Below are 13,670 nucleotides of genomic sequence, written 5' to 3' on the forward strand. Positions count from 1 at the left end.
TTGTTATAAGGAATGTCTCATATTATACCACTATATTAAAGGAAAACTTACTTGAGTTGAATTTTTCTATGATGTATTTCTTAAGAAGATAACCATAAGAATCCTGTCTCTTTTTCATCACTAGTGACCCAAATGGAGAGAAATCTTTAGAGTGCTCCATCCATATATGGAGTTCATGACAGCAGTAATTGCACTTCTTGCAGGCCTGCGTTTATTTTAACCTCAAAGGGGTCCCTGGGTTCTTCATTATCACTGAGATTTACCATAGAATCTATTCTACCATGGTGTCTGTACACACAGCTGCTACTGTGTTCATTAAATGCTTTAAGTCCTTCAGCACAGGAGCATTATTCATATGCTAAAAGCTTCCCAGCTTCCTTAGGATTCCAGCTTTCTGCAGCCAGTGCACATAGGGTAGAGGAACTCAAATGTCCACATTATAAAGTTCAAGCCAAGAGGCACCACAAAGACTGTTCCCCCCAAAATTGGCACTTTGTCAGCATGAAGAACTTTAATACAGCTCATCTAAATTCCGGTTCAAAAATATCTCTAAACCAATGCAGACCATGTAGAAAACAGCTGTAAATGTAATAGGAAATAGTCTTTGCTACACAGGAGATGAAGTCACTCACCTTATTCCCAGATAAGGAAAGAGGGACTTTTTAAGATATTTTATTGAAACTTATTTTTATTTTTATTTTTGTTTTTGTTTTTATTTTTATTTAACTAGGAGAGTTTTAGACAATGATGTACTTAGTAATTTTGACTCAGTTCTTTCAGCTCTCATCTGAAACCAGTAAGCTAATTAGGTCTTCTGTAATTTTTTCTAAAAAACAATGCATTTCATGGAAGTTCTTAAATCATCATTCTTTATTAAAAAAAGGATGGGAGGAAACAGGAGAGAGATGTAGAAGAAACAAACAAGGTTACTCAGTGCCTAAAGTGTGGACCCTATGGGGAAAAGTTGAGTCAACCAGGCCTGCTTTGTATTAGACCTTCAGGGAAGTGCTCATAGTGAGAGGGCTATTTAACAATAACTTCCAGGACAGTTGCACAAATGACAGAACTAAAATCCCTTTGTAGTGTTAGGAGGTACTATGAGGCTATGGCCAAAACTTACAGCTCAGGAGACTTGGATGGGATAGGAAAAGTGTGAGCATTGCCAGAGTACTTGATTGGTGGAATACACTGTCCCAAAGAGTTAGTGAAATTTCTGTTGCTCTTTGAAGGCTTTCAAAACTCAGCTAGAAAAATTCCTGACTGATCTGTTCTAGCACTGCTAAATCTAGCTTCATTCTAAATCATGCTTATATGACCTTCAGATGTTTTTCAGCTTTCCAGTCAGCATTTTAAGATCCTCTGAAAATTACTTTTTTTTTTTTTTTTTACAAGTATATGAAGCATCTGATAGATGGTAAGAGCCCTACAAAACTTTCAAGTAAGTACTGTATACCTAGATTATTCCTAAACTTGGCCTGCCAATTCAGACAGAATATGACAGAATATAGTAGGGTAATCAAGTTGCTTCTAAAACCTTTAAGTACATCTTGCAATGAAACAGTAAGTTACACAGTTACATGCAGAAGGTAAACAGGTACACCCTTTTACATTAGTTTGAAATTAAACTGAATTTTTAAACTTATTAGAATTATGACACATAATGCCTAACTGCTCCATGAGCTCTTTTTCAGCACCTGAATATTCTCTCCTGAAATGCACAATATAAGATGTTTTTGGTTAATTTAGGTATCAAAGGAGCCAGCACAAATCTCATTAAAATTTCTCATTAGCTACAGTTCTGACCCCCTGAACACAAAAACCCCAGTGCCGAGAGTTGAGGCATTTTGGCAAAAATAATCCTTCTGGTACAGGCTGTGAAGCCTCAGACAAGCTGAATTTCAGTAAATTATCCACTGTTCTCCCCAGAGCAGCTCAGCAGCTACAAAGGCTTCAAGAGAAAGACTACTCTACATTAAAGTGAGTAACCAGGCTGAACTCACTGTCATAGCAGTATCCGTGGAGGCAAGGGTTAGAGCTGCACTCATTGACATTGATCTCACAGCGTGGACCTGCAAAGCCCTTCACACACCGGCAGTGGAATCCAAGGGGAAAAACGTCCAAATTCATCTCTTCTATGCACACAGCTCCATTCTCACAGGGATTGCTGGCCTCACAAGGCCTAAACTCACAGTTCAAACCTGAAAAAGAAAACGGCAGAGCTGTCAGTGTCAAACTAATGAATATATCCCTGCAGCTGCTGCCTATTATGAGCTTTATTTTCTTTGTAAGTCTGGTTAAAATTGAGTAGGAGGGTCTCAGAGGTACATATATGTATATTACCATGCAGAAACATCTATTTGCTTGGTGTAACTAAAAAAAAAAAATAAAAGACAATTTATGTTTTGCTAATATTATATGATACAATAACTCTTAAAATCTTAATAGTGATCTCACCAGTTTTGAAGGGTTGGTATATCTTCCGTCTTTTCTCTTTACCCTAGTGCTTTAAATGGCTCAAATATGCAATTTTTAAGAATATATTTAAAAATTATTGATGAATTTTGATTGAAGCTTCCTGCTATTTTGTCTTGATTATCTGTTGTCACAACCTCTATGTGAATTGTTCATACATTAACCCATAATACTGAACATTAATTAAATACATGTAATATTGTATAATAGTTCTGCTTACCATCCATGACTAAATACAAATTATTTTACAGAAAATATGTACTTTAATCAAGAGTGAATGCCTCCATTATTTTTAAAAATTGCATATAATATAGAATCTCACAGTGTCATTGTACTCTTTCCTTACTAAAGGAAAGGAAGGACTCCTGTATAACAGATTATGTTCATTATCTGGGCTATCCAAGGAACTGTGTGATTGTGGATCTTGGTGTGGATGGTGTGGATCTTGCATCACAGATGCCCTCATCTGAATCTTTAATTTACGATAATTAGATAGAAAGAGATTTAAAAGCCCTATAAAATGAACCTTAATTTGTCAGAACATAAACAAAACTGTTCCATGTTTTCCAGTACTGGTAATGGAAATGAGAGTGGCCGAGACAACTGAGATCAAATGGATTTAGGTTTCTAAATGTGCCTGCCTTTTTCACTCAGTGTTGCTGGAGGCAAATCTGTTCTTTCAGACTTACTTTCAGACAGCACTTAGTGACTCTCAGGGCTGTAAAAAACTGTCCACAAGCCCCTCTGAATTCCTTTGAAGCCTTTCCATGACTATTGAAGCTGTAGTTGAATATTTCTCTGATGTATTCCTTAACAAGTCTATGCTATGCTTTCTGTTGGAGATTCCCAGGTTTGCTGTACTCCAGGCCTTCTGCACACTTCACCAGTGCCCTTGCCCCAGCCATGGTTGCCCAGGCATTCCTGTCTGCAGCAGTTTCTCCCTGTCCCAACAACCTCTCTGTTCCTCAGACAGGCTGTAACCTTAATCCAGTGATGGGCAATGTGACAAAACACCTGGGTAGTCATGTGGAAGATATAACCCACACAGTTACTCTATAGTGGGTTGATCTTGGTAGCTGACAGATGCCCATCCAGCCGCTCTCTCACTCTTCCTCAACAGGCAGGTGAAAAAAGATAAAAGAGAAAACCTTGTGGACCATGATATAGATAGGGGCATCTTTTACAAATTACTGTCATGGACAGAGTTGAAACAACTTGAGGAAAATTGATTGAATTAACTGCCAATTAAAAATAGCATAGGATGGTAAAAAGCAAACACAAACTTAAAACCACCTTTCTCCACCCCTCTTTTCATTCCAAACTCAACCTCACTCCTTCACTTCAGACTCCTCTACCTCCTCCTCACCCACAAACAGCATGGGGAGATGGGGAATGGGAACAGTGGTTAGTCCATGACAGCTCTTCTCTGACCCTCACACTTTTGCCCTTTCTCAGTGCAGACCCCCTGCAGCCACAGCTCCTGCCAGGAGCCTTCATAACAATGAAACAAACACTGTCCAAAATGTCAGTAGAATTGTAGGTGAGCTGACTGCTTACTGTAAGACAGGGATTAATTCTAAATGCTTTCAATAACAAGATCAACAAGTAGGAACAGAACCGAGGTTAAAAAAAAAATCCAACAACCCTTTGACCCTAGTAATGATGTTGACAAAACAGGAAAAAAACAACACAAGTTATTCCCTGTCTTTATGCTTATGATCTCTTTGATGCAGGATGATCCTAATAAAGACAGCCAGCACTTTCAGTTCATGAAATTGCACAGCAAAAGAAGCCATATGGCTCATTGAGATTTTGCCCTGAAGTTTCCATATTTATATCACAACAGCTTGACATGAGTGAAAACCCTGCTGATTCCTAAAGTGGAATAACACAAATAAGCATCACACATGGCTCACAATCCTAAATGTGACTGTCAGATGATCCAGTAATGCAGTACTTAATTTTCTTTACCTGGAGAGGCAGCTTTACCTTTGCATCTACCTTCTGTGCACTTCGTTTTCTCTTTACACTCATTCAGAAGCCCATTTATCTGTTTTTCAGCCACACCTGCTTGAGTTCCTGCACATTAGAAAGAACTGTGCTTTGAGGAAATGGTCTTTTAAGATAAATCAGTGGGCTCAGGACAAATCCTTTTTCCCTTCAGTGCAATCTCTAATGGGAGCTTGCCAAAAAGATTTCTAAGCGAATGAAAATCAGATCGTTGAAGTTTGGAATCATTATTGTGCTACTTGAATTTTTCATTTTTCTTAAGATTCTGAACTCTATCATCTCACTGCCATTATTTCCAGAGAAACAGAGTTGTTTTCTACCTCTACATCCCAAACTGCCTCTTGCTTATTCACAAATATAGAATACAGGTAAATATCTCCCCTAGTTTTCTCACCCTGCGATTGCTGACAAAAAATTTGTCAACATGATCAATTATTTGTGCCTTTCCATGTTGTCTTTCTGGCAAAAGTCACAGTGCTAACATTCCTAAGTCTTTTTTTTCCAGTTTCCTAAAGATGACTTCATAAACTTTGCTTGATCAAGCTATCTGTAGAAGACATCCACCACAATATTTCTTTAAATGGTTGCTGTTCCACTCTGTCTGATCTGCCTGACCCATGTATCAATGAAGTCTTGCCTGTGACATTAATCAGATGTTAACCCCCAGGATGCTTATCTTCCCACCAGTAGTGCTGGGAAAACTCTTATCTAGGCCCCCACAGTTTCTGCCCCTGCTGCTGGAATCCCCTAGTCACCTTTGATATGCTCTGGCTCTCTATTGGCATTGTCATTGGTGCTATCATGGACAAGGAGCAAAAGTAAGCAAGCTCTGGTAATCAGCCAAACTCTGGTAATCTCTTTCTCACATTGAGATCTCCAACATGCAAATAAACCTCCTCAGAGATCAGGGCTCCTGGCACCACTCTCCCTCAGAGAAGTGTTTTTATCTATGTTAGTGGTAGTGATGAGGGTGTGTGTGTCAGACTCAGACAGCTTACTTCCCCTTCCAGCTAAAACCTCTTATCCACGTAATCAGAAGGAATCCTCTTCCAGCCTTCACAGTTGTAGAGTCTCTTTCCCCCCATGCCTGAGTGTATCCTCTACCTACCCATATCTTCTCTTTCCATCCTGCTGCTGTGGATATCAAGCTTTCTCCCTTCAGGTAGTCTAAAAAAAACCCTTCTTCATCTTTCATTTTGTTATCACTGATCCTGTGTAGCCTATTCTTCTTTGCCAGGTCATTCCCCTGGCAGCATGGAAACTAAACCAGGATGCATGGCGAGGAGCTCACACACCTTCCTCTCATGGTGTTCTGCAAACAGGAGCATGAATCTTGCTCAAGGTAGCTCCCCAGAAGAGGATAAATTACAGTAAAATTTGTGTAGATTTGAAATTACACCAAAACTATTTCCTGACAAAAAATAGATTTTTCCCCTTTTTAAGGGATTAGGGAAAACAAATTACTTGTTTCATTCTAATTATAGTAAAGTGAAAGAGTACAAAAACAAACAAACAAACAAAAAATAACCTTGACATTTCTAAAGAATGGTAAATTAAAATATGGCCATAAAGTAGTTTATCAAATTAGGCTAAAGCACATGGAATTATGCCAGTTGCTATTAATATTAAAATATTTTTAGTGCCTTATTTCAAAAAATATTGAATACACTTTAATTCATCAGCCTTTTTCCTCCCACCCAGCTTTCATGTTTATCATTGTATGAAAAATCTTTTCTTCTGTTACTGTCAGAAATGGCAAGGATTTCACTTCTAACTGGAAGATCGGTATAACAAAAAGATAATGAAATAGTAATGTTCTGTCCATCCCACCCAGTCCTATTCCCTGAATCAATTAATTTTTAGCTATCAGTGATGAGAATTAATAAGTAAAAAGACTATTCCCTTACTCAGAGAATCCCAACTGTTTATATTGTGATAATACATTTCTGTTAATTAATTAATTATTAATACTAATTAATACAAGAAGCAAGAAAATAAGAAAAAAAAATAGGATCTGGTTATGTAGACTTTTTTTAAAAAAGAAGTATATTTACACAAAAATTAAGGTTGGATAGGAGTAGATTGGACAGTAATAGTCAGTGGTGGTTGCACACCTGCTAAACAAGTTCACTTGCTGCTGTTTGTCTCATATAAGCATTTTTTACAAAGCTGTAAAAAAGTTTTATGATTAAGGATAAATCAAACAACAAACATGTTATAGGTTGAACTTTTATTTTATAAAAATAGCTTAATCAGAAAATGGTTTTTATGTTTTCAGCATTTTGTCTTTCTTCTAAATATTTGATTAAGAATTTCTGTATAAATATTTTTCTACAAATGTTTTACTGTAGCTGATTGATTTCAATACAACTGTTTTGTGTGAAACTTGAAACTTCTCACTCGATCTGAAAAATTTCTGAAACAGCAGGTCTGTGTTTTTTGACAGAAAGGAACACTGTGCCAGGAAAACAGTTTATAAATTGTCTTCTCTCCCTGACATATTAGAATTTTTAAATTTGGAGTAAAAAGGTAATGTTCACTTAACAGTTAAATGACAAAAAAAAGAGAATGTCCAACAGACAAAACATGAAAGAATCCATCACAGAAATTAACTAATTACTTAGTAAGTTCAGCTCATCTTTACAACTGTGCTCATTTCCTTTGGACAGGTTTAACCTTTTTGCTTGTTTAATTCTTGGCTACATTTTGTTGATTGCAATAATAGATTGCCTATAATGGGCAGCTAAAGCTCTTTCTATTAGAATAAACCTGAACAAACCTCAGAAATACGTGCACAAATGATTTAATTAAACAGTCAGCTGAAGGACAATTTCCTTTACAGTTGCACAATATATTGCATTAAGTATTATATGTCTTTACCTGCATATAAGCATATACTAATGGCATATAGTACGCTTCTCTATTAGCATACTACATATCAAAGAATGAATAATTTATTTAGAAAATAGTCTTTTTTGTTGTTGTTAGGAGTGAGAAGCATATTGCATATTTAGAAACTTCATTCTGCTGATATTAATGAGTTTCCTTTTCTACTGTATTTGCTTATAATACTTCTAGGGTAGAATTTCTAAATACCATAAATGAACACTGAAAACAGATTTTATTTTGCTGAAAAAGAGTGTCCTTTTAAGGCTATTACTAAAAGCCAAAAGCCTGATTTATAAAAATGACATAGAAAATATATTGCCTGATAGAAATTTCTATTTCTTTATGTGAAACTATTGATATCGGTTCATTTTATTTGCTTAGCATAAATATTTACATTTATGTTGGATGTGTAGTACTGAAGTCTTTTATAATCAGAAGTGACATCTCTTCAACATTGCTATTCTTTGGGAAAATAATCTAATACATAAAACATTTGCTATCAACATTTTAAGGAATGGAATCTGACAACAGTTTTCAAATTCAGCATTTTACTGTAAAAGTGTGGCCTGAAAAATGCAACTCATTTCAGACTGATGGGACAATTACGACAATATAGTGAAAATAAAATATCTACCAGAAAAACAAGTGTGTCATTTGGATGGCAATTTCCTAAATTATAACAAGTATCCTGGTAATGGTATCAAATATGCATTCACGAGGACGAGAAACTTTCAAGAACTAGCAAACAGGTAGCAGCACCAACACTGTGATTTTGTGATCATAACATCACTGCAGCAGCATTATTACAGTTTTTTTTTACCTTACTTTTAAACAACACAGCTGAAAGACATTTTTAACATTGAAATGAATCACTACCCTTTTGAAAGATATATTAGGTAAATGGAACTCTTTACAATAAAAATAAACCTATATTAAGTTATGGGAGAAAACCCAGCATACAAAGGCACTATAAATCTATGTAAAGACATTTCTCCCCACCCCCTAATCCCTGCCCCCAATCTATATGCAACTTGCTGTGTTTCCAGGATTACCCTGTTGAAATGAGTGGACATGACAATTTTAATTAAAAAGTTATTTGAGCACTTCAGAGAAATATGTGGTTTTGTTTTCATTACCTTTACATAGCTCAGTAGCTCTTGCTTCCAAAGGCTTTCATAGACTTACCATAAAATCCCAGGAACATTAATGAGCAAGAAGTTAGATACCTAAAATCTGAGTTCCTTGTTCAAAGCTAAAGACAAAATTGTCTCTCTTAAAGTTCAAAACTTTGAGAACCTTAAATGTACCTCTAAGCATTTAAAAACTGTCTGCTTATCTTGATCTGCAGATCTGCTTGATCTGCTAAGGGACACAAGAAAAGATCTCCAAAATTGAAATGATTAAAGACTAGTAAAAGTAAATAAAAAACCAGAAGTACTTTGGAAGTGGGTAGGAAATAGAAAAAAAACCTGAAGCATGCATATTTTCATATTACTTGAAATAAGGCTGAGTATTATATAGTTATTATATAGTTAATTATATATTATAGTTTAAAACCATAAGAAGTGTTTTCTTGAATTTCAAATTTATAGCAAAGCCATTCTTTTCTTTGGAATCCAAATTCTACTTTCCGTTAAAGGTATTGCTTTGAAATTCTGTACAAACAGCAGAAAGACATTTTCTCTGAAATCCATAATTGAATATATTATATTTGTTTTTTTTAAAGGAAGGATAGTTGAAAAACAATACTTAGCACTTTTCAAGTAAAAATACATTTCCCTTATTATATATCATAATGCAGATCATGCAACACTACTGAAATAGAGTATGAGAAAAACCCACATCACAAACTTTAAAATGAAGATCACACAGAGATGTATATATTATTTCTCCATACCTGTATAAATTTCTGTAAAGATAGAAAAAATCAGAAGTTGAATATATTATTTAGGTGTAATTCTTTTTCTTCAAAATATGTAAGTTTATAATGAATAAAAAATGAAGATATATCTGTATCCGCATCTTTGAATTTCACATTTCACATAAAAACAAGCTTCACTCTTCCTCAGAAAGCAAAAGCAGAATTCCACTCAGAAAAACAATTAATAAAAAAAATACTTTTTACTCAAACATACGGGAATGCTTTTCTTTTTATTCTTTATTTTGTCTGCATCAGCATTCAACTGAAATCAATAGTATGTGTAGAAAACTTACAGAAAATTTGTATCAAGTTTAGGTTTTCCTTATGGCCTAGGACTTGGGGGTATCAGTTTGAGTTGCAATAGTGCCTCTCTTTAGTTCTCAGATTCTTCTGTGTTCCATGATAACACTATTATTTTCTTAAAATTTGGGTGATTAGACAAATATAATTTATAGCATTTGATACCAAGATTTTGTTGCTTTCATTTTTTGTATTGGCAAATGACTATCTATGCCATAAACAGGCTCACTATGTAGAAAAAGAAAGCTGAAAACATTTTCATCAGTAGTCAAAATAACCCCTCTGAAATTTGGTAAATTTTTTGTTTGAGCAGCAGCAATGTCTTCCCAATTTACAGGGCAGCCCTGGGAAAGGTAACCATGTTTTAAGTCTTTAAAAATGGTGGCTTGCACATACTTTCTGGAAAACTAAGGGCCAGATTTCCATTTGCAATGAATAGAACTTGTATCATCTCCATAACTTAAATCTACTTCCTGAACAGAGAGTCTTGTACACCATTCTCACAGAATGACTGATGAAATTCAAACTTCTCATCATCTATAGGTGACTGGATTTACAACTAAGTATTCCCAGATTACTCATGGCTGTAAAGGCTTAGAGAATTTTTCTTGTGGATCAAGATATGTCCCAAGGTGCAAACTAAAAGCATAGTTGAAATTGCAGCACTTACCTCACTGAATTTGTATGGACAGAGTTAAGCAAACACAGCTTTTAGAGATGCCTTTGTGTTCTCAGTGTTGTTCTGAAAGGCCACAGCTCTCCTACAGACCTTGGCATATCTGCTAGACCCTTGTGGATATCTAACACACCCAAAAGCACCTAAACAGACACTAGAAACAACTAGGAAAAAGGCTTTATCTCTGAATTGCTTCATTTTGGACACAGACGCATCGGAGTTTATTCACCTAGATAGCAGCTTTTAGGAACAATATAAAACCCAATAGAAATATCAGAAAAACACTCCAAAGTCCTGCAGTGACTTCGTATATGAGCCAACAGCAAGTTCCAGCTCATAATGATTTCCATTTAGGCATTACATATCCGTTATTGCTCAGAGGCAATGCATGTTTTCTAGGTAATATAACCCAAACATGGCCACTCTGCTCTCTCCCCTCAAAAAGCTGCTATGTGATACAGAGGGCCCTTCAGATATCTGTGCATCAATTTCATTTTTCCCCTAAATAAAAGGTTTCAGTGTCAAGGTAGAGGCAAAGCAAGAAAAAAACTGATGTTGAACAGAATATTGTGGTTCATGGTCTAACACAGAGATATGCTAGAAAGAGCCAGAGGTCTTCAAAACCTGCCTGTTTGCATGGATGGGGCTTGGCACAGGAAAAAATGAGGTTTGGCCTATGAGCAGCAGAAAAGTAATTGCTCCATTATCTCTACTCCAGCTTTTTGCCTCCATGAGCACTTACATTTCTTACTTATTATCTGTTTTGTAATTAGCTGTTCCCATAATAGAGTATCCTGTGATGAAAACTCCATTATTACTCTTGTTTTTTTGATAGACTTAAGCATTATTTTTTCTGCTGAGTTGCCTTTCTTTCTAGTTTACTTTCTTTTGCAACATGTTTGATGGTCAATTACCATTTTGGCTTTGATCTTAATTGGAACACATTTGGAGACGTGTCATTAAGGCTGTAAGAAGTAAGTAGACATTTCCTCAGAACTGAATTTCAATTTCCCTCTATAATTGCATATATTTGATTTAAAAGGTCATACCTATTAGCAACATCTAGACAAAATACATACAGGGCATTTTTTGAAATGAGTCATGTAAATAATTTGGATCAAACAATAAAAATCACTGCTCCATTTATTAAAAACAAGTTACTACACAACTGACGTTTTTTCTTTTCTTTCCTTTCTTTTTCTTTTTTAAGGAAAAAAAAAGGTGTCATCTCTCATAGGATTATCATGTATCCAATATACAATTTCTGGCTGAAATTAGAAGTTTAATGCTTTCTTCCTTCCTGAGCTTTCTTTGGGACCAACAGATTACTGGCTCAGTCCACGTGTCACAGAAACATAGATTAGTTTCACCTTTGCCTTAAATAGACATGTAGAAAATGGGGAAATTTTGCAGTTCTGGTATGGGAGTGCAAGATCTGTTTTTAGTTATCAATAACACCAAAGGAAAAAACAACCTTTTAAGTCTTACTTTATCTTCTGTAAAAATGAGCTAGTCTAGACACTGCAGTGGGATCATTCACCTTTTGCATGCTAAGAATGCTGAAAAGCAGCTTGCCTGATACAGGGACAAACTCGCTCTGCCACATTCCCAGCATCCCAGCAAGGATTGCTGTCTAATAGTTGTGAGTAATGTCACTGATGTGGCTTAAAATGTGTTGGCATTTAAAAGCTCTGAACAGTAAGGTTCCATAAATTACTATGAAATTGACTGTTAATATTTGAATATATCTCAATGTTCTTACAAAACACTAAAACCACCAATAAAAAGAGCATGGATATAAATATAGATAAAGCTATAACCTTTCATAATTGCAGTGCTTTTGAATATGTTTGAATTTTTAATGGTGCCTAGGCTGGGTACGGGTATAAAGTCTCTAAAGATCTTACCACACCTTGATATCTAAATAAAGTAGTTTATTTATACAAAAGCACATATCTGAAGGCAAAGAGTTCTGAGAGCGGCCTTATTCTACAACCAATTACAAACCTAGGCAAACAAAGTCTAAACAAGACAATAACTAAAGCATAGAAATCTTAACACATACAACTCTAATGAAACAGCGAACAAAGCACAAAATTCCTAACAAACAAAGCTCTAATAAAACTATAGACAAAACATATAATTCATAGCCTCAGGGTAAAGCAACCTCTTATTACTGTCTGCATTTTCAATCGCTTGGATCACACTAACAGAGAGGAATTGATCACAAGTTTCAGACAGGGATCTCAGCCGCAGGGATCGTGGTAACAAAAGGGACCCCGAAATTCCAAACCCACACAGAGCCCTCGGCCACAGGGACGCGGACGCAACGGGAAATCCCGAACCGCACAGAGCTCCCGTCCGGGGGATCGCGAGGGCAGTGGGGGTCCGAGCCACGCAGGGTTCCCGTCCGGGGGATCGCGAGGACAGATGGAGGGTCCGAACCGCGCAGGGTTCCCGTCTGGGGGATCGCGAGGGCAGTGGGGCCCCGGAGTCCCTCCCCACGCAGAGTCCCCGACTGTCCCAACCAGCGCACCGGTAGCAAGTGCTGCAGGGGAAAAAAGGGGGGACCCCGGGGCCCAGGTCCCTTGGAGCGGGGACCGCGATGTATAATACCTTAAAATCCCGTCTCGGCTCCCTGTCAAGGATCGTTCCTCAGGTTGCAGAGAATGGAGGTTGGATCGATGGATCGAATTGATCAATCAATCGATGCCTCCACCTCCAACCCTGAGGCTTTTTATCCCTAATTGCAAAATGCATGTTCATTTTTTATCTACACACTAACTAATCTAGGTACAATTCTAAAGTTCGTAAAACTACGAAAAACAATATCAGAACCTACGCACATAACATATCTATTAACGCAAAACACTATATTGCTAGCCTGAAGTTCTATCTTGTTATTGTAAAAAACCTCTATCCTATCATATATGAAAAACTCTGTCTTCCCTACATAAAGTTCATACGAGTTACAAACAGCAGTCTACCCTATTTTTGTTATGTCTTCACTCTATCGCAAGGCCTGAAGCTTGTTACCTCTACCCTAGCAGTTAGGCACTTTGAAAAGGTTTAAGGCTTAAATTTCTACTTCATGTGTGTGTGGCTTTATATACTTTAATTTTTCCAAAGGTTTTAGCTCAATTTCTCTATTTTTCATTTTCTGTGGAGGATCCATGGGAACATGGACTCCAACAAATGGGACAACTCAGTATTTTCTGATAGAGCCATGGGAGCTTTCTTTCTATGTTGTGTGCAGTTGTTAGGACCTCTAAATGCGATACAGCCACACCATGTTTCTCACTCCTGCTCTCTGCCCAAGGACTTAACATCAATTCTGTAATAATTGTGATTATGTTATAGAAAGGCTTCAATTTTAGAATAAATATCCTAATAGAATAGTTA

General features: G+C 36.5%; 1 protein-coding gene across 1 annotated transcript in view; it reads right to left on the reverse strand.

Moving 5' to 3' along the window:
• EYS (eyes shut homolog) overlaps positions 1-13,670 on the reverse strand; it is a 722,813-nt gene that overhangs the window by 481,002 nt on the left and 228,141 nt on the right. The window contains exon 19 of the mRNA XM_063389422.1: positions 2,001-2,198. Coding sequence (XP_063245492.1) covers positions 2,001-2,198 — 198 coding nt within the window. The remainder of the gene's footprint in view (positions 1-2,000; positions 2,199-13,670) is intronic.

This window comes from Prinia subflava, chromosome 2 (genome assembly GCF_021018805.1).
Source record: "Prinia subflava isolate CZ2003 ecotype Zambia chromosome 2, Cam_Psub_1.2, whole genome shotgun sequence".
In the NCBI taxonomy this organism is placed as follows: Eukaryota; Metazoa; Chordata; class Aves; order Passeriformes; family Cisticolidae; genus Prinia; species Prinia subflava.